Source organism: Dreissena polymorpha, chromosome 3 (assembly GCF_020536995.1).
Source record: "Dreissena polymorpha isolate Duluth1 chromosome 3, UMN_Dpol_1.0, whole genome shotgun sequence".
Lineage (NCBI taxonomy): Eukaryota > Metazoa > Mollusca > Bivalvia > Myida > Dreissenidae > Dreissena > Dreissena polymorpha.
In genome coordinates this window covers 83,511,244-83,531,148 of record NC_068357.1, presented here as the reverse complement: position 1 = coordinate 83,531,148, position 19,905 = coordinate 83,511,244, and the positions used below count along the sequence as shown (strand labels likewise).

At 36.0% G+C, this 19,905-nt stretch overlaps 1 protein-coding gene and 1 long non-coding RNA gene across 52 annotated transcripts in view; one reads left to right on the top strand and one right to left on the bottom strand.

The window, feature by feature from the left end:
- Positions 1 to 19,905, top strand: part of LOC127875025 (uncharacterized) — a 305,966-nt gene that overhangs the window by 23,155 nt on the left and 262,906 nt on the right. For 11 of the 50 annotated variants that reach the window (XM_052419769.1, XM_052419806.1, XM_052419768.1 and 8 more), the window contains exons 11-15: positions 378 to 491; positions 1,244 to 1,386; positions 4,557 to 4,653; positions 12,452 to 12,532; positions 17,374 to 17,493. The exons of 3 other annotated variants lie outside the window; for them this stretch is intronic. In XM_052419769.1, coding sequence (XP_052275729.1) covers positions 378 to 491; positions 1,244 to 1,386; positions 4,557 to 4,653; positions 12,452 to 12,532; positions 17,374 to 17,493 — 555 coding nt within the window. Of the gene's footprint in view, positions 1 to 377; positions 492 to 1,243; positions 1,387 to 4,556; positions 4,654 to 12,451; positions 12,533 to 17,373; positions 17,494 to 18,300; positions 18,366 to 19,051; positions 19,143 to 19,905 lie in introns of all 50 variants that reach the window. 36 more of the 50 variants (XM_052419780.1, XM_052419794.1, XM_052419779.1 and 33 more) reach the window with 6 other exon arrangements.
- LOC127875033 (uncharacterized) overlaps positions 1 to 19,905 on the bottom strand; it is a 252,157-nt gene that overhangs the window by 3,113 nt on the left and 229,139 nt on the right. The window lies entirely within an intron of this gene.

The window sequence follows — 19,905 nt, the reverse complement described above, 5'->3', positions numbered from 1 at the left end:
CTCCTATATTAGTATTGATATTGAGAGTGATGAATTCTTCAATCAAATGAGTTAATTTCTTAAATATACTTTTGCTCTGCCCCCCCCCCCCCCCCACCCAACAACAAAACAGCAACAACAAAACAACACAGAAACAAACAACAAAAACAGGACAGTACAGTTTGTTATGCATGAGTTTTAGATTAAACTGCTTTTATTTCATGCTGATTTAACTATTTACTCAAATGAAAAATAAAAGAATGTTAACAGGAAAACAGATTCATGACACATACTTTATACTCGCTAACTGCAGACCATATTCCCGACCTGATAAATATAAGTCTCAATATCTCAGTGTGTTGTTTTTTTGAAGTTTTTTTTAACATTTATGTTTTCAGAGGAGGAGAAAAGGTTTGCAGTGTTCTGTGATAACATGCGGACAGCCCATAAGCTGCAAGAGACAGAGAATGGATCAGCTGTCTATGGGGCCACAAAGTTTGCTGATCTTACAAGTATGTGATTCATGACTTGTTGATTTCTGTCTGGAGCATCCTGAAATATCATGCCTTATTGGCATTTTAATATCTGCCATATTTAAATATCATATTTTTTTCTCATCATGGAAGGTTTAAAAAACTAACCACGGTACAAATTACAATTGTTCTTGAACTTTTGAATGATTGAACAAGTTATGTCATTATCCTGTCTGCCAATTATTTTTTTCTCCAACAGCAATAAGTTGGCAACTTCTGAGGACATTCCTTCTTACAGAATATTGTCCTTCATACTGAATATTTTAATTGATTGTTCATTTTTCATGATTTGATAGATTAGGGATTAACACGATATGATGTAGAATAATGAAACACAGATACATACAACTGTCTAGTTAATCAATCAATTTTAAATGCTAAATATACTTGACAATTTTGTTAAATGTATTTGACATTTATATGAGCCATGGTATGGGAAAATGGGGCTTAAGGCATGTGTGTAATGTGTAGTCTAAGAATAACCTGTGGGGCTGCACAGGCTAATCAGGAACAACACTTTCCGTATAAACTGAATTTTGTTAGAAGAGACTTCCATTAAAAGAAAACACCATAAGGGCTAAAAGCGTTATCCCTGATAAGCCTGGCTGGACTGCGCAGGCTAATCTTGGGTTCACTTAATGCACAAGCACTAAGCCCCTTTTTCGAAGAGAATGGCTCATATAATGATATAATGATAAAGTATTCAGTGTTCATCAATGTCTGTTTTATAGAGGAGGAGTTCAAGCGTAACGTTGGCAAGAAATGGGACACGGAGGCCAATAATTGGATGAGAAAGGCGTCCATCCCTTCAGGGTCCATACCAGACAACTTTGATTGGCGCGACCATGGGGCCGTGACACCTGTCAAGAATCAGGTGACTCGCATCTTACGAGCCACGTAATAAAAAAAACTGGGCTTAATGCATGTGCCATCCCAGATTAGCCTGAGCAGTATACACATAGAATGGATTGAATTTTGTATTGCCAAAGGTGGAGAGATATAGATTGGTGTTGTCTGTCCATCAGTCTGTCAGTCTGTCCACCCGTCTGTCACAAAACTGTTTAGGGCTATATCTGAGAAACTATAAAAGATATCAACATGAAACTTCATAGGTGTATAGATATCAATAAGGAGAAGCGCCATGCGTAAGAACCATAACCCTACACTTTCTTTAATAAGAGTTATTGCCCTCTGTTTTTTTATTATTTGATGTTACTTTTCAGGGCTATATCTCAGTTACCATGCAAGACTTCAACATGAAACTTCATGTGTGTATTGATATTAATGAGGAGAAGTGACATGCTTAAGAACTATAACCCTTTGCTTTTTTAAATAAGAGTAATTGTCCTTTGTTGTTTTTGTATGCTGGAACTTTTCAGGGCTATATCTCAGATACGATAAAACATTTCAACATGAAACTTAATGGGTGTGTAGAAATCAATGGGAAGAATTGCCATGCTAATGGGTGTGTAGAAATCAATGGGAAGAATTGCCATGCACAAGAACCATAACCCTACACTTTCTTATGTAAGAGTTATGGCCCTTGATTGTTTTTGTATGATTTAACTTTTAAAGGCTATATCTCAGATACACTACAAGATTTAAACATGAAACTTCATGCCGGGTGTATAGATATCAATGAGGAGAATTGCAATGCATCAAAACAATTACTTTACACTGCATTATTTGTTATGATGATACCGTATATCAAGGGATTTGCACCCATCCATAAACCAAACTTTATTTGGCGGGGGATATTGCTTGTTATTTTATTAAAGTTTGTTCAAAAAGTTTCTTCTCCAGTTTAGGCTAATCTGGGATGACACTTTACGCACATGCATTAACTCTTCCAGTGCGGGAACCGAATTTTGAAGGCCTTTGCAAACAGTTTGGATCCAGATGAGACGCCACAGAACGTGGCGTCTCATCTGGATCCAAACTGTTTGCTATTCTGATAGTATTTTTTGAAAAAAAATCGAAGAAATGTTAATTGTAGAAATTCAGCAGACAACATTTTAGCAGACGATAAATTTCCCAGCATGCAAAGGCTTAAAGCCAGTTTGTGCATAACAAGGCTCATATTTAACTTAATTCTGCTACTATTGTAAACATTCATTAAATGAAAGGGCGACCATCAAAAGTGGTTGATATCAGTCATTTGATCACATGATTTGCGATAATCAGTCAATGTGTATTCCTATGTGCTGGATAACCAGGGTATAGAATGTTATCTTTCTTGGTTAATTGCCAAGTCGAAAATACTATGAGCAGAAATGGCAAGTGCAATAACTTACAAGTATCACATCTTTGATACTATGTATAGTACCGGGTACATCCTAAAACTGTAATGTCAAATGAGGAGTACTTAAGTGAAAAAGGGCAGAATCAGCTTTCCATAATTTTTAATAAGGAAATGACATGGACAGATTAAATTAGACATATGATGTTTGACAAAAGTTTACCATCCAGTTGGTTAAAATAAATAATTGAAAAACAAACGTATTTACAGAAACGTTTGATGCTCCTCAGAACTCATTTTGTTTATTGTCAAACATTAAAACCTACAGTTTAATGTGGAACTATTTTATCTGCAAAACAGGCAGTTAATCGGCCATCAGGATTGTTGAACATGTTAGAGGCCCTTCAAGGTTGCAACTTATGTTGAGGGTTAAGTTAATTTTCCTAGGTTTAATATAAACTGGTAAAGTAGCAGCATAATGTGAATACATGGTAGGTGCTGCGTTTGAGAAAGTTTATTTGGTTTGATCCAAAAAAAGAAAGTAGGTTTCACTAAAGCTTTCTCTATTTTCTTTGTTCTTAGCCTCGCTGGACTTACTGGATAAACTTTCTCCATCTTGGCATCAACCATGTATTCTGTATGTGTGGACTAACTGTTTTTGCCATAAACAGCGCCTTATAAATATAGGGTTAGGAACAAAGCCAGCAAGACTGGAGGATAAGGGTATCACGTTTAAACGGTCGCGTTTCGTGTTTTGCTCAAAAACTTTTACCAAAACAGTAAACGTTTAAACGACGGTCAATATCAATATAATAAATGGTGTGAAAATAACGTAGCCGACTAGCCGTACGAAGTAAATCGATGACAAACTGCAAAATCCGGGTACTTGGGGTAAATCCGGGCTACCGAATTCGGCAGTAATTTATTTCTGATTTGTTAGCAGATGGCGCAGACATGAACGGAAACTAACGGAAAATCTTCACTACTTTCCGAAAATCGTACAACTTGGTAACAAAACAGTGCACATGCCACCATCTTTAAATATTTTAAGTGATTGATTAGCAAAGTAAAACACGGCCGTAGCATGTTGAAAAGCAATATTTTAACCAAATTATATATTGATAACGTTTTTGCTAGTTAACTGGTTTTTCATTTTCTGCGGGCAAACGATATGCACATTGTATTTCATGTGCAAAATACGTGCATTTGTTTCGGAGTGTTGTTTTCGAAAGCAGTATTTTTCATCTATTTTACATTATTTTCGACGTTCTTTACATTGTTTTTATAGAATGACGAATACACATGTGGTGATACAGTGATCTGTTTTAAAATATTTTATGGTTTTAATAAGACGTCATTGTGCGAATGGGATATGCACTGAATATTACTTCCGGAAATAATTACTATTTCAGTTTGGTTATGCGATGGTACTAATGCTTTTTAAACGGACATAGGGATACCGTTTAAACGGTAACATTTCATTAATTTCATTTCGTTTAAACGTTTAGAAAAATCTGTAAACGTGATACCCTTACTGGAGGATGGTAGGGAGCTTTTCAGATATCACATAGCCCATATGACATTTAATGTAAGATTTTAAGAAGTTCTTGTTATATATTAAGGAAATGTATATGTATGTATGTATGTATTGTATTTCTTTTAATATTTATTATAGCTCTGCTGTTTATTTTGTAACACAAGTAATTCATGTCTACTTTATGATGATGTTGTATAGCCAAAAAAAGTTAAGATTTTATTGTAACTTTAACTTTCTTTAAGATTTTTTCTGTCTTCTTGAACCCCAGGGCTCCTGTGGCAGCTGCTGGGCGTTCTCAACCACAGGAAACATTGAGGGGCAGTGGGCTATCAAGAAGAACAAGCTGCTCTCTCTCTCAGAGCAAGGTATGGTTGACATTTATAGGGGAACATTGAGGGACATTGGGCTATCAAGAAGAACAAGCTGCTCTCTCTCTCAGAGCAAGGTATGGTTGACATTTATAGGGGAACATTGAGGAACATTGGGCTATCAAGAAGAACAAGCTGCTCTCTCTCTCAGAGCAAGGTATGGTTGATATTTATTGCTTTCAAATTTGGACCTGATGCTCATGATCTCTAATAGCCCATTTTGGGTGTCATACACAACCGGGTTTATACCACATGAGACCAGCGTAGCGGCCACACAGTCGGGTCAGGGGCTACCCTGTCTGCTAATCAGACCACAAAACCCTGCATATCAGCCAGTTGTAAAAACATGTGTGATGTGCCAATGGATTAAAGCAAATTGGTTGAATTCTAATTAAATTGAATTGCAATAATATATATTAATAGACCCTTCTCATGTTCCAGAGTTTTGAAGGAGTTGCCTCACTTGATTAATCAGCATGAAACGAAGGACGATGGCGAAGCAGAGCTTGCTTATATGGGCATTATTATGTTCAGTAGATAAATAATGGTTCTATAAATTAATAAAATGTTGTTTAATTTAATGATAGATCTTTTTTAGGTGAAGAAACTTATTTTTTCTTGTTTAGATATGTTTTCAATGGTTACTTAATATTACAAAATATACTGTAATTACTCTATGAATTTTGACATTTAAAAATAATTAATGTTTTTCATGTCCCAAAATTAAAATACAACAAATACTCAAATTGTACAGGTGTCCAAAAAATTAAGAGAAGAGACAAACAATACAAGTGTTCCAAAAAATTAGAGGAACTCATATAATATTGCATTGACGATCTGACGGGTATGCAATTTTTATAGCGTCATTGTTTCATAGAATTATAGCACCTGCTGGTAAAATAGCATGCTGTATAGTATTTATTTATTAATTTTATGTATGTTTTACTTTAAGCTGTTGGTCGCAACCATTGAATAATGCGGATATACATAGAACACACATGTTATGGTTTATTGCATAAGTCATTGGTCTGCAAGGTTTTATTTCCTTAATACGGTTGTAAAAACACATGATCAAAGTGTCTCCACATAATTGCAACAGGGCAGAACTCTGGTAAAATAGAATTGTAAAATAAACTGTCTGAAAATGTAGAGTCATTAATTGCGCACGAAAAACTGTATGTAAGAAAATTTTGAGTCATGTAAGCCAATATTTATTCTGGTTAAAGTCACTATCACGCTCACCAATACATACGGCTACTGTATTACGCTATATAATTACATTCGACAACAAGTAGTACCATACAATGGTTAATTACAATAGGAAGACCCTAAAAACAAGTAACATTGATGTAAAAACGTTATATTACAAGCATTCGGCAAGTTTTAAGCATCTAAATATCTAAATATCGTTCCACGATGTAATCTATTTTTGCTTTCGAATCAGGATCGGATTCATTCGGGTTGCGTTCATTTGCATAATTTATACAAGCCATTTTCTCATTCGCTAAGTTCCAGTTACCCAGAATTCATTTTGATTTCACAGAATGATTATTCATGAGAGCTACGTCATGCTTCCAACGCTTACCGTATCCAATCTCGTGTTCGCCCGTAAATGTTGGGATATTTCACGGGAGATATTAATGGAATTATTTGTGGCCACAAAAAAATAAAAACAAGCATTTTGTATCTCGTTAAATCCATTCTACCAGACAACACCTAACGTTGAAATTTTGCATTTTGCTAAAAGGAACATTGATTTTTTTATGGGTTAGCTTTATTTAACGAAATATTTGATATTTTCGAGCGTGATTGTTACTTTAAAAACCTGGTTGTCAGAAAATTTAGTGTCCAAATATGTACAGTAATAATGGTATGAAACAAATTTTTTATTTGCAACATGGACACTTTTGGAAATGGAAATGTGATGGGATATCATGGTGTTGTTAATTTTAAAAAGAATTAATTTTATTCCGTAATTGTATGACTCAAAATAAATAGATCATGGAAATTTACATGATTAACACACACAAGTAATTAGTCGGAAACTTGGGTACGCATGGGTCTAATAAGTTTTGGCAATAATGGTAAACTTTATAAAATTTATGTAATTATCTATCCTATTGTATGTGCTACAATAACATTTGATGGATGTGTTTTATCAAAAGTTCAAATTGCTACATACTAATTCTTCCCATTGTTTTAGAAGATATATCTTTGCATAAAATATGTTCCTTGCTTTAACTATTTTTTATTAATTGAAAACAATCGCCTTAATCAATTATGTTAATGAACATGTTGTTGTGTTCCAACAATAATATTAAACTACAGGATATTGACTAGATTTTAACTTGGTCATTATCATTGTGTTGTTGCTCAAATGTGGTAACACTCAGTAAACAAGTTACAATGATCATACAAAGACGTCGAACACACCAATTAGTAAACAATAAACATTAATTGACTTTGTTTACTAAGCATATAATCGAAAGGCGTTGAACTAAGGTTTATTTACTTTAAACTGTTCTTAAAAGTTGCTCTAGAGTATGGAAATCTCATGAAGTCAGTGTCCTAATAGTGGGGCCTGTGACAACTGAAAAACTGCACTGTAATTGCCACGTGTCATCTTGAAACTAGGGACCAACAGAACACAATCTAGTCACAGAGTGGTCATGTGTTCGAACTAGATTATTATCTTATAATTTATAAGAGAATGATTAAGATCGTATAATTTAAATGTCGTCTGCTAGTATCATTGTAAGAACACCAGTTTTCATTGTATCTCATTATTTTCAGTTTTTACTTAAATATTGACAAGGATCTAATGGTTATTGTATAAGTTATTTGTTTATCAAGAAGTAAATTTATGTGATTATTTATAGATAACAGCAATTACCATTATAGAACTGCACATCACGAGCCTCATTTTGTATTCATCCATAAACTATTTCATTGTTATGATCACTAAAAATGGCATGCTCAATTCTTATATGACAGTGGAAACTGAGTGTCTGAAAATTGAGAGGGAGTCTGAAAACTTACAATAATTAGCAATTGTGAACTTTTTAGAAGCATATTGTGTCCAAACTTCTGGACCAAATTGAAGACAATCTTTAAGTGCCATCGTGAAGTAGAACACAATAGATATAATATGCAGGAAGCCCTCTGAAATGGGGAGATCATGTTGAAATACTTCATTTCCACTTTGAGAATTACGCCATAATGACCTTATCAGTAGACTGTCCCATCTTATTACCTGGGCTTGCTGATAATGGTATCTTCAATTTTATGCGTCGATCAAACTGGAATGCTCCAACATGTGTCAGTTTCATGTATTTGCTATCTCGTTGGAATCTGAAACTTGCGATCCCTGTTTCCTTTTTAAGGGACTTTTCGCATTCTTTTCATGCCTTTATACTGCCAGTATTGGGAACATTTTGAAATGGAACATTCAATTTACTCTGTACTCTGTGTACTTTGTATACCCCCCAATTTAACTATTCACACAGGCCAATCAGGGAGGACCCTTTTGCCTGGACTGGATTTTTAGTTTGAAGATCCATCCTTTTAAGAAAATATCCATAAAAGCGGAAAGTGGTTCCTGATTAGCCTGTGTGCTTTTCTGGGACGATACCCTTAAGCTCAAGCATTTAGCCCAATTTTCCCAGATCCCGGCTAGTATACATGCTCTTACTAGGTGTCTTTTTTTAAATTACATTTGTGCTTAAAAGCTTTCAAACAAACACAATTACATAATTTTTATCTAATTTAACCTATTTTATATTTAAGCTTGATTACATCGAAAGCCTCAGGCTTATTGAAACGCCGTCAAGTCTGTTTCCTGGCCCTAGAACCAGTACTTGGTGACTTTGGGTGAGATCGAAAGAACGCTTCCACATTGAGGATTGAAACTGTGACCTCCAGGTCGCTAGGCAGACCCATTATTCATTACACCATGGCGATTTAAATAAAAAAATACATAATGTTTGTACAAACCAAATAGTTCTGGCAAAATAAATGTTATTTATAACTATCAGAGCTGTTTCCTTTAGAACGTGTTGATTTAGTAGTTTAGTACATGTCTTGGATCAGTTCAAGTCGAGTTGCATTAAGCCCTGTTTTCCCAGATCTTGGTCACCTGCTGAGTCCCCTATCAGTAAGTGCCACATAGCTGTTGTTCATGTCTGGTTATCACTAAGGCTGAGAGGTGAGTTGTGATCAGGACATTGCCGTGCCTTCTGTTTTAGTTCCCATGTCTGGCTGCGACCTTGCTGGGCCGCCTGGTTTTAGGACGCAAGTCTTGAAAATAAGCTTGTAAAATAATTACTGATGTGTTACTGAAGTTTTTGACTATTTTTTGTCAAATTTTAGATACTTATCAGCTTCAAAATCCACTGAATATTGTGAGCTTAACTACTCACTTTATTGTTGATAGCATTTGCGTGCATCTACTCTATATATCTATGTATATACTACAGATATTGAAATAAAATTTTACATGTGTGTTTAAGTTCTTTATTACAAACATTAACTAAGACAATTAACTCTGCACTGCTTTTTAGCAGGATTATGTCCCAATGTACAAGTAAGTCTGTTTAAAGTTTGCGTGAGTTGAAATTCAGGTTTAACCCTTTGCATGCTGGACAATTTGTTGTCTGCTAAAATGTTGTCTGCTGAATTTCTGAAATTAGCATTTTCTTCAACTTTTTTCAAACAATACTATCAGAATAGCAAACAGTTTGGATCCACAGAACGTGGCATCTCATCTGGATTCAAACTGTTTGCAAAGGCCTTCAAAATTCGGTTCCCGCACGGAGAGAGTTAAATATGCATGCAATCAGTACATATTTCTGAAGTGTTACAGATATTTAATTGAATCGTAACGCCAATCTCTGGGATCATCAAAAGAGGCCACTGACCAAGTTCTCTAATTCTAACATGTAAACAGTTGCTGATCATGTCCTACAACTTTGACTATCCTTTTAGCACTATTATGTCCCCTTTTGTACTAAGAACGTCAGTTTAAGTTTTGCGTGCAAGTTTTCATTCATTTTAAAATATGCACACAATAAAATACATATGTCTGTAAATACTGCAGATATTTAACTTAAACTTCACACATGTCTTTTGGATCACCATGTCAGGTCACCAACCAAGGCCCATAAATCTGAGCTTCAATTCAGCCGAGTTATGCCCCTTATTGTACGTTTTTGAATTTTACATTTCAGCTTAGCGATTGTGTGCTTGTTGACTTGCAGACTTAATTAGCAGGGTTGCATCAAGGTCACTGTTACCAAAAATATATAACAAGTGTGCGCAGAATAACTCAAATTAGGATGAAGATATTGTTTTGAAATTTTGTGTGTGGGTAGGTCACAGGCTGAACTAGTAAGGCATTGCATTTGGCGCCAGTGTGGTCTCTGCAACTATAATCTGAAAAAGTATTTTGGATAGAGGTATTTTTTGTAGATTGATAACATTTAGTCTTAGGGTGGGATTGAATTTGTGGCCAATTCGGTCCAGGTCCAGGTCTTTGTTACTGAAAATAGAAAAATGGTTTCAACTCAAGAACTTGATTTTGGATGGAGATATAGTGCTGTTATTGTGTGTGAAGGTAGCTTGCTTGCTCACCGTCCTTTAAAATTAATTCAATTCAACTTCATTAATTGTTAAATAGTTGAAATTCTAGTGTCTTGGCCTAGTCACATTTATTGTTTTAATATTATAAATTGTAAGCTTTAAGTTTACATAAACTTTATACCCACTACAGATATTCAACTCAAATATGTCTTCTAGCCATTATTTCATGTGGCTGACAGAAAATATAAATTACATGTATACAATCAAATTAAAAGAACAGTTAAGTCCACTGTCTTGGGGCAGCTTTTGGTCACAATGAAATTTTTTAAATTTTAAATATTGTGCAGTTTGTTCATATTTTACCTGTTCATGAACAGGAATCATAAGATTTTATATGGAAAAGTTTGTTGTTTTTTCAATCAAGTAGTCTACAACTGAATGTATAGTGTATTGCCATTTGTTAGGACCAGACCGTTATTTCCTTTTTAAAGACAATTGTTCATTTTTTTATCAACAATAGTGACTAATCAGGTCATGTTTCAATTGATGCTCTCATGTGTTTTGTACATAATGCACAAAGCTCAGATTTCTTCCGGTTTCTCTGTCATAAAATTACTCATGCTTATATATAATTTAGTACTTGACATTGCAACAAGGAACATATAGAATATCATTGCCCACATATAGAATATCATTGCCCACATATAGAATATCATTGCCCACATATAGAATATCATTGCCCACATATAGAATATCATTGCCCACATATAGAATATCATTGCCCACATATAGAACATCATTTCCCACATATAGAACATCATAGCCCACATATAGAATATCATTGCCCACATAAAGAATATCATTGCCCACATATAGAATATCATTGCCCACATATAGATGCCTTTTGTGTCAGGAAGGACAATGTCTGCTTTTATGGTATTCTTCTTTAAAAGGAAGTCTTTTATTAGCAAAAATCCAGACGGGGCAGAAAGTGTCATTTCTGAATACGGCAGCCTGTGTATTCTGCACAGGCTTATATGGGACAACACTTCATGCACATGCATAAAGCCCCCTTCTCTAAGAGAAAGGCTTATTTGAATGTCATCTTTTTGAAAGTAACAGTTTTTTAACCCCTCTTTAAAGCTGCAGCATTTACTTTTGACTTGCTAGCGCAATATGATCACTTATAAGACCTCTGTTAAACTTTCCCCACTTAGAAGCAAAGTGAAAATGGCTATGTGCAAATAGCATAAAACCAAAACAGCCTGCGAGTAACTCACAGGCTGTTCAGGTTTTATGCTGTTTGCTGTTCATCAGTATCTAAGGTTTGGAGATGAAGCCTTAAAAACTTAAATCTGATATGAAAGGTCTTTAATTAAATATAACTTTCTAAGGGACTACGCATGCATGAAAATACGTATCTAAGTGGTAAAGGTTAAATCAGGAGCATTTACTTTAGACTTGCTGGTGCAATATGATCACTTGGAAGAACTCTGTTTTATCCTTATGAACCTCTTAAATGTTTTCAGTAGCAGCTTTAATATCAAAAACATTTATGCCGAAGCCTCAACATTTAAGAGGGCATAGAAATGCCTTGTTTTTTGTTCACATCGCTTCTGGGATTGTGTTTATGACTGCTGATGTAGAATGACAACGTCATGAAAATATTATTCGTATGTGTCATATGAAATAAGAATACAGATTACCAATGTAGTCATTATACATGTGATTTTCATTAAAATAAATGAAGATTACTATATAATTGAAGTTCTATGTGGTATATGATAAAAAGTAATTTCACGCTTGTCAGTTATTTCAAGGGTATGTATTATTTTGTATCACACTTGAGACTCAGCTTCTCATGTAATACTGCATTACACAAGCTCGACTGGTTTTAACCGTGGAACAATTGATTACCGAAATATTCGCTTTTTAATTGGTATGAAGTATGTTGCTATTCTGCTCATAAACCCATTTATGCCCAGTGGACTCTCCCATCCTTCAAAATTGGATCAATTTATTTCCAAAATTAGGGGTGTCAAGTATATTTATTTCTGTATTTAGAATATTTCATAAAGAAATTCATTTAAGCAAACAGCGCAGACCCAGATGAGACGCCGCATTATGCCGCGTCTCATCTGGGTCTACGCTGTTTGCAATGTCCTTTTTTCAGGACGCTAGGCATAAATGGGTTAATTGTTTGCCATATTATTTCCAGAGCTGGTTGACTGTGACAAGGTTGATGAAGGATGCAACGGTGGGCTGCCATCCAATGCCTATAAAGAGATTGAACGCTTGGGTATGGTAGAATTCTGGAGACTGTTACAATTAGCTCTTTTAAATGTGTTACTTCTCGTTAGCCAGTTGTGATGCAAGCAGCTTTTTTTTTGTTTCAATTAATCTTTGCATTGATGTACAAATCATACATTTTGTATGAGTGATTTGAGTAAGTATCCCGATGACTTGTAATTAGCATTGTTCTGTGTTTATAAATAAAATTATGTGTCTGTGTTGATTTCACCTTGTGTATAAAATTTCTCATTCTCATTTTTACAGAATGGAAATATTTGTTCAGTGATTCATATTTTAAAATTATTTTTTAACTCTATTGTTAGTAGTGATCATAGCTGGTGTATGATGATTTCAAATTTAGGCACACAATTTATGATCACTGCTTAAGTAAACACCATTCTCAAACCCAAGTGTATTCAAATTGACCGGTGTGTTTCCTGTGTATAACCAGTTTTTGGTATATTTGAGAAATATTTCTACTAAACCCAAGCAAATTTCTTCTGCATTTCTCAAGTGATAACGTTGAAACATGAAGTATGCCATCACCATGAGGTGTCCATGCACAAGACTTGTTAATCATGCCAAGTGATTCACTCATGTCTGAGTGATTTGCCCATAAAGATAACTGACAAAGCATTGCAGGGGTATTTGTCATGTTTGTTACAAAGCTCTAGTTTCAACAATAGTCTTTGCAATGCAAACACCATATCTTTTCAATCAGTCTAGTGTTGTTGTTTTTTAGCTCACCTGATTGCTCAGGTGAGCTATTGTTACCGGTTTTTGTCTGTCGTCCGTCCGTCCGTCCGTTAACATTTGTTCGTAAACACTGTAGAGGCCACATTTGTTGTCCGATCTTCATGAAACTTGGTCAGAAGCTTCGTCCCAATGAAATCTCGGTCGAGTTCGAAACTGGGTTGTTCCGGGTCAAAAACTAGGTCACTAGGTAAAAAAAGTAAAGAAAAAACTTGTAAACACTGTAGAAGTCACATTTCATGCCCAATCTTTATGTAACTTTGTCAAAATGTTTGCCTTAATGATATGTTGGTTGAGTTCGAAAATGGTTCTGGTCAGTTGAATAACGTGGCTGCTGGGGGGGGGGGGGGGGGGGGAGGCAGTTTTCCTTATTTGGCTATATAGGAACCTTGTAAACACTCAAGAAGTCACAATTTTTGCCCAATCATCATGAAAGTTGGTCAAAACATTGGTTTTATTGATATCTCGGACGAGTTCGAATATTGTCCAGATTGGTGAAAAAACATGGCCGCCAGTGGGCGGGGCATTTTTCTCTATATGTATTTAGTGAAAACATGTCAACACTCGAGAAGTCACATTTTTGGCCCAATTTTCATGAAATTTTGTCAGAAACTTTTGTTTCCTAGATATGTGAGTTAAGTTTGAAAATGGTTCCGGTCCGTTGAAAAACATGGTAGCCGGTGGGACGGGGCAGTTTTCCTAATATTCATATAATAAAAAGGCTTGTTTAACAATCATGAATTAAGGTTATGTACATGTAACATGCGAGACAACTCTTCTAAATATTGCATTTAAGGTTACAGTAGTTACTCCCCTTTGATTATTAATGTTTTCATAATAAACAGTGTAGATTTGTGTATCATTTACGTGTTAATTGTTATTAAAGGTTGGATGTTTTTATGCCCCCGGTTGGGTGGCATATAGCAGTTGAACTGTCCGTCACTCTGTGTCAGTATGTCACTATGTGTGTATGTCAGTCAGTCTGTCCGTCCGTCCGTCCGAAAACTTTAATGGCCATAACTTTTTCAATATTGAAGATAGCAACTTGATATTTGGCATGCATGTGCATCTTACGGAGCTGCACATTTTGAGTGGTGAAAGGTGAAGGTCAAGATCATCCTTCAAGGTCAAATGTCTAATTTATGGCGTCTGTCTGTCTGTCCAAAAACTTTAACATTGGCCATAACTTTTTCACTATTGAAGATAGCAACTTGATATTTGGCATGCATGTGTATCTCATGGAGCTAAACATTTTGAGTGGTGTAAGGTGAAGGTCAAGGTCATCCTTCAAGGTAAAATGTCAAATATATGGCGTCTTTCATCCGAAAACTTTAACATTGGCCATTACTTTTTCAATATTGAAGATAGAAACTTGATATTTGGCATGCATGGGCATTTCACAGAGCTGCACATTTTGAGTGGTGAAAGGTGATGGTCAAGGTCATCCTTCAAGGTCAAATGTCTAATATATGGCATCTGTCTGTCCGTCCCAAAACTTTAACATTGGTCATAACTTTTTCAACATTGAAGATAGCAACTTGATATTTGGCATGCATGTGTATCTCATGGAGCTGATTATACTGAGTGGTGAAAGGTGAAGGTCAAGGTCATCCTTCAAGGTAAAATGTCAAATATATGGCGTCTGTCCGTCCGAAAACTTTAACATTGGCCATAACTTTTTCAATATTGAAGATAGCAACTTGATATTTGGCATGCATGTGTATCTCACGGAGCTGCACATTTTCAGTGGTGAAAGGTGAAGGTCAAGGTCATCCTTCAAGGTAAAATGTCTAATATATGGCGTCTGTCCTTCTGAAAACTTTAACATTGGCCATAACTTTTTCAATATTGAAGATAGCAACTTGATATTTGTCATGCATGTGTATCTCATGGAGCTAACATTTTGAGTGGTGGAAGTTCAAGGTCATCCTTCAAGGTAGGGGGCATTGTGTTTCTGACGAACACATCTCTTGTTTTTAGCTCACCTGATTGCTCAGGGAGCTTTTGTGACCGATCTTTGTCTGTCGGTCAGTCGTCCGTCCGTCCACATTTGTTCGTAAACACTCTAGAGGCCACATTTATTGTCCGATCTTCATGAAACTTGGTCAGAAGATTTGTCCCAATAATATCTCGATCATGTTCGAAACTGGGTCATGCTGGGTAAAAAACTAGGTCACTAGGTCAAAAAAAGAAGAAAAAGCTTGTAAACACTAGAAGTCACATTTAATGCCCAATCTTTATGTAACTTTGTCTAAATTTCTGTCTTAATGATATGTTGGTTGAGTTCAAAAGTGGTTACGGTCCGTTGAAAAACATGGCCTCAAGTGGGCGGGGCAGTTTTCCTAATATGGCTATAGAGAAACCTTGTAAACACACTAGAAGTCATGTTTCTTTGATATGAGAGTTGAGTTCGAAAATGGTTCTAGAAGTCACAATATTTGCCCAATCATCAAGAAAGTTGGTCAAAACATTGGTTTTATTGATATCTCGGACAAGTTCGAAAATAGTCCAGATCGGTGAAAAAACATAGCCGCCAGTGGGCGGGGCATTTTTCTCTATATGTTTATAGTGAAAACATGTGAACACTCTAGAAGTTACATTTGTTGCCCAATTTTCATGAAATTTGGTCAGAACATTTGTTTCCCTGATACGAGAGTTAAGTTGGAAAATGGTTCCGGTCAGTTGAATAACATGGCTGCCAGGGGGGGTGGCAGTTTTCTTATATTTATATAGTAAAAAAAAGCTTGTGAACACTCTTTTAAGACACATTTTTTGCCCAATCATCATAAAACTTCGTGAAAAGATTGGTGTTATATATATCTCAGATGAGTTTGCAAATGGTCCCGATGGGTCAATAAACATGGCTGCCAGGGGGGTGGGGCAGTTTTCCTTATGTGACTTCATGTATATAGAGAGAAACCTTGTGATCGAACACTATGGAAGTCACATATTTAGCCTAATCATCGTGAAACTTAGTCATTGGTTTTATTGATTTCTTGGACAAGTTGGAAAATGGCTCAGATCGGTGAAACACACTTTTTAGCTCACCTGATTGCTCAGGTGAGGTTTTAGGATTGGTCTTTGTCCGCTCTCCGTCCGTCCACATTTGGTTTTTAAACACTCTAGCATTCACATTTCTCAAGCATTCTTTATTAAAGTTGCTGAAAGATCTCAGTCAAGTTTGATGATAGATCACCATTTCAAATCTAACAAAAACAAAAAAACTCCCTACGCCAGAGTTTTGGTTCAATAATGATGAAACTTGACAAGGATGTTTGTCTGGTCAATATCTAGGTCAAGTTTGACATTAGGTAAAGATTGAATGAACCGACTCCTCTCAGGTGAGCAAACTAGGGCCATCTTGGCCCTCTTGTTTCAAACTACTATGTGCAGAACTTTAATTACTATCTTTTCACTTTCTACAAATTTTCTCTGCATGTTTTCAAATATTGTGTGTGTACAGTACTAAGTATACAAGCCTTAACTCTTTTCTGCTTAAAAGCAAAGTTAAAATGGCTATATACATCCAGCATACAACCAGAACAGCTTTCAAGGAAGTAGCAGGTTGTTTAAGTTTTATGCTGTTTGCTTCTCATGATTTTCTTAGGGTTGGAAATGAATCTAATGAAACTCTTAAATGAAAAGGTCTTTTATTTGATTTTATACAGGACAAGAAGAGTCTCCCTTAAATGAAAAATGCCATAAAAGCGGTAAGTGTTGTCCCTGATTAGCCTGTGTAGACTGCCAAGGCTAATCAGGAATGACACTTTTCACACATGCATTAACCACCCTTTTCTCGGAGCATGACTCTAAGACTCAAAGACTTGGAGTAACTGGTTGGTGTGTGACAGGTGGCCTTGAGACTGAGACAGATTACACAATGAAATGCAATACTAGTCTGTGGACTCTTGAATTAAATTATTTTGAATAACTGTTCATAATCCTATCCTGTTTTCATTTCGAATGAACTGATTAAACGGACACAGTATCTTCAAGATACAGATTGTTTGAAATTCATTTGCTTTTTCCACTTATTTTCTCTGCATAGTTTCCAATATGTTTAACTACTGCCCTAACTGGTTCTGTGTGTGACAGGTGGCCTGGAGACTGAGACAGACTACAAGTACAAAGGAGAGGACGAGAAGTGTCACTTCAACCGCTCTGACGTCAGCGTCTACATCAACGACTCTGTGGCCATCTCCTCTGATGAACATGGTACATTGTTTTATATCTATTCATAATTAAGCCAGCATGTGCATTGAGTGTCACCCCTGATTAGACTGTGCCGTATGCACAGGCTGATCAGGGACAACACTTTTCATGTAAACTGGATTTTTGCTTTGATTTAAATGAAAAATATGATTAATGCGGAAAGTGTTGTCCCTGATAAGCCTGTGCAGACTCCACAGACTTATCTGGTACTACAATTTTAAGCATATGCATTAAGCCCCCTTTACTCAGAGCACAACGTATTATATTGTCTTATACCTCTTCTATGCTTTGTTATATTGTTTGCACCTTGCTGCTGGTTTGAGATTCAGTCAGTTAATGTATGATTTAATTTCCACATGATTCTTAGGACTCTTAGACATATGTGTCTTGTTCTGAGAAAACTGGGCTTAATGCATGTGCGTAATGTCATCCCAGATTAGCCTGTGCAGTCCACACAGGCTAATCAGGGACGACACTTTCCTCTTTTATGGTATTTTTAGTTTCAAGGAAGTCCCTCCTTGCCTAAAATCAAGTTTAGGCGGAAAGTGTCGTCCCTGATTAGCCTGTGCGGACTGCGCAGGCTAATCTGGGACGACACTTTAGGCACATGCATTAAGCCCAATTTTCTCAGAACAAGACACATATGGTAATGCAAATTGGTATTATGGTTACTTTTTGAAAAACTTTAGACACCTTTTGCTTTTGATGTAGACAAGTAAATCATGAAGGTTGCAAAAATAACAACCACAAAAATATGAAACATTTGTATTGCTTTATTGTGAACGTTGTCTTTTTGTTTCTTCTTTACAGAGATGGCTGCCTGGCTCATAGCCAATGGTCCTATCTCTATTGGTATCAACGCCTTTGCTATGCAGGCAAGTAGAGTCATTTGGTCTAAGGGACATTACTCTTTTGAAACCATAATTATCTTAAGGATTTTACATGCATTTGAACAGAAGCTTAAACATAATGTAAAGAAATGAAGAAACTGCACAATGTCTTTGAAAAAGTTGTATTGTTATTAGAAATAGCTGAAAGATGCAAAACAACAGATCATAATATCTGTTCACAAGTTTAATAACAGCAATTAAGGGAGCCATGTATAATTGATTTGTACATGCATTTTTTCGCGCCCACTGAATGGCAAATATGAATTATGGGTCCATGGTTGTGTATATGCAACAAAATGTGTGAGACAAACTCCCATCAATTGGCTCATTTATAGATTGCTTAAATGGTAATTCTTTTATCATGCAGAAAATACATGCAATATTTGTATGTAATGGAAGTTATAAGGAAACAATGCATTATTAATCTTGATGTTTTTGTGTTCTTATTTGCTCCATAAACTTCGTCTCACCCTTTTACATGTTACTGTACATGATTTCAGTTCTATGTGGGAGGTACTTCCCACCCCTGGTTAACTTCTAACCTTACATGATTTCAGTTCTCCATGGGAGGTACTTCCCACCCCTGTCTTACATCTAACCTTACATGATTTCAGTTCTACATTGGAGGTACTTCACATCCCTGTCTTACATCTAACCTTACATGATTTCAGTTCTACATGGGAGGTATTTCCCACCCCTGGAAGTTCCTCTGTAACCCCAAGGATCTGGATCACGGGGTGCTGATTGTTGGATATGGCGTCGGTATGTACTACTTTTCCGACTAAGGAGAAAAGTGAAAAAGTCTGTATGCAACCAGTATCAAACCAGAACAGCCCGCGAGAAACTGGCAGTCTGCGAGTAACTGGCAGTCTGGATCTTAGAGTTGGAAATGAACACATTAAAACTTACAAGACAATTGTATTTGATTTCTAAGGAACTGGAAACTCGTCAAAGTGCGTATCTAAGTGGTAAAGGGTTTTAAGTTGGTGCTAACTTTGGTACATTTTAATTTGCTTTAAGAGTTGTATTGTATGCCTCACCATTCTGATACTATGACAATATAAGAGTCAGGTCTTGTTATAATTTGTACTTCAGAATTTCATCTAACTGAGAGCTTGAAATATAATAATGTGTATGATACTTCAGATTATCTAGAAAGTTACAGGTACAATAATTATTTTGCTTTTCTATTTTACTCTTGAACTGTCAAATCTTGCATGGATGATGTATGTAGCAGAGATATTGTACATTGTAGTTTCCAAGTATATGAACCTTGCACTGGGAAAACTGGGCTTATTGTAACCCTACACAGGCTAATCAGGGACTGCTCTTTCCGCTTGCATTGTATTTTTTTGTTTCAAGGAAATCTCTTCTTCAGAAATGCCCAGTTAAGGCGGAAAGTGTCTTCCCTGATAAGCCTATGTGGATTGCACAGGCTAATCTGGGATGCCATTTAACCTTTTCAGTGTGGGAACCGAACATTAAAGGCCTTTGCAAACAGTTTGGATCCAGATGAGACGACAAA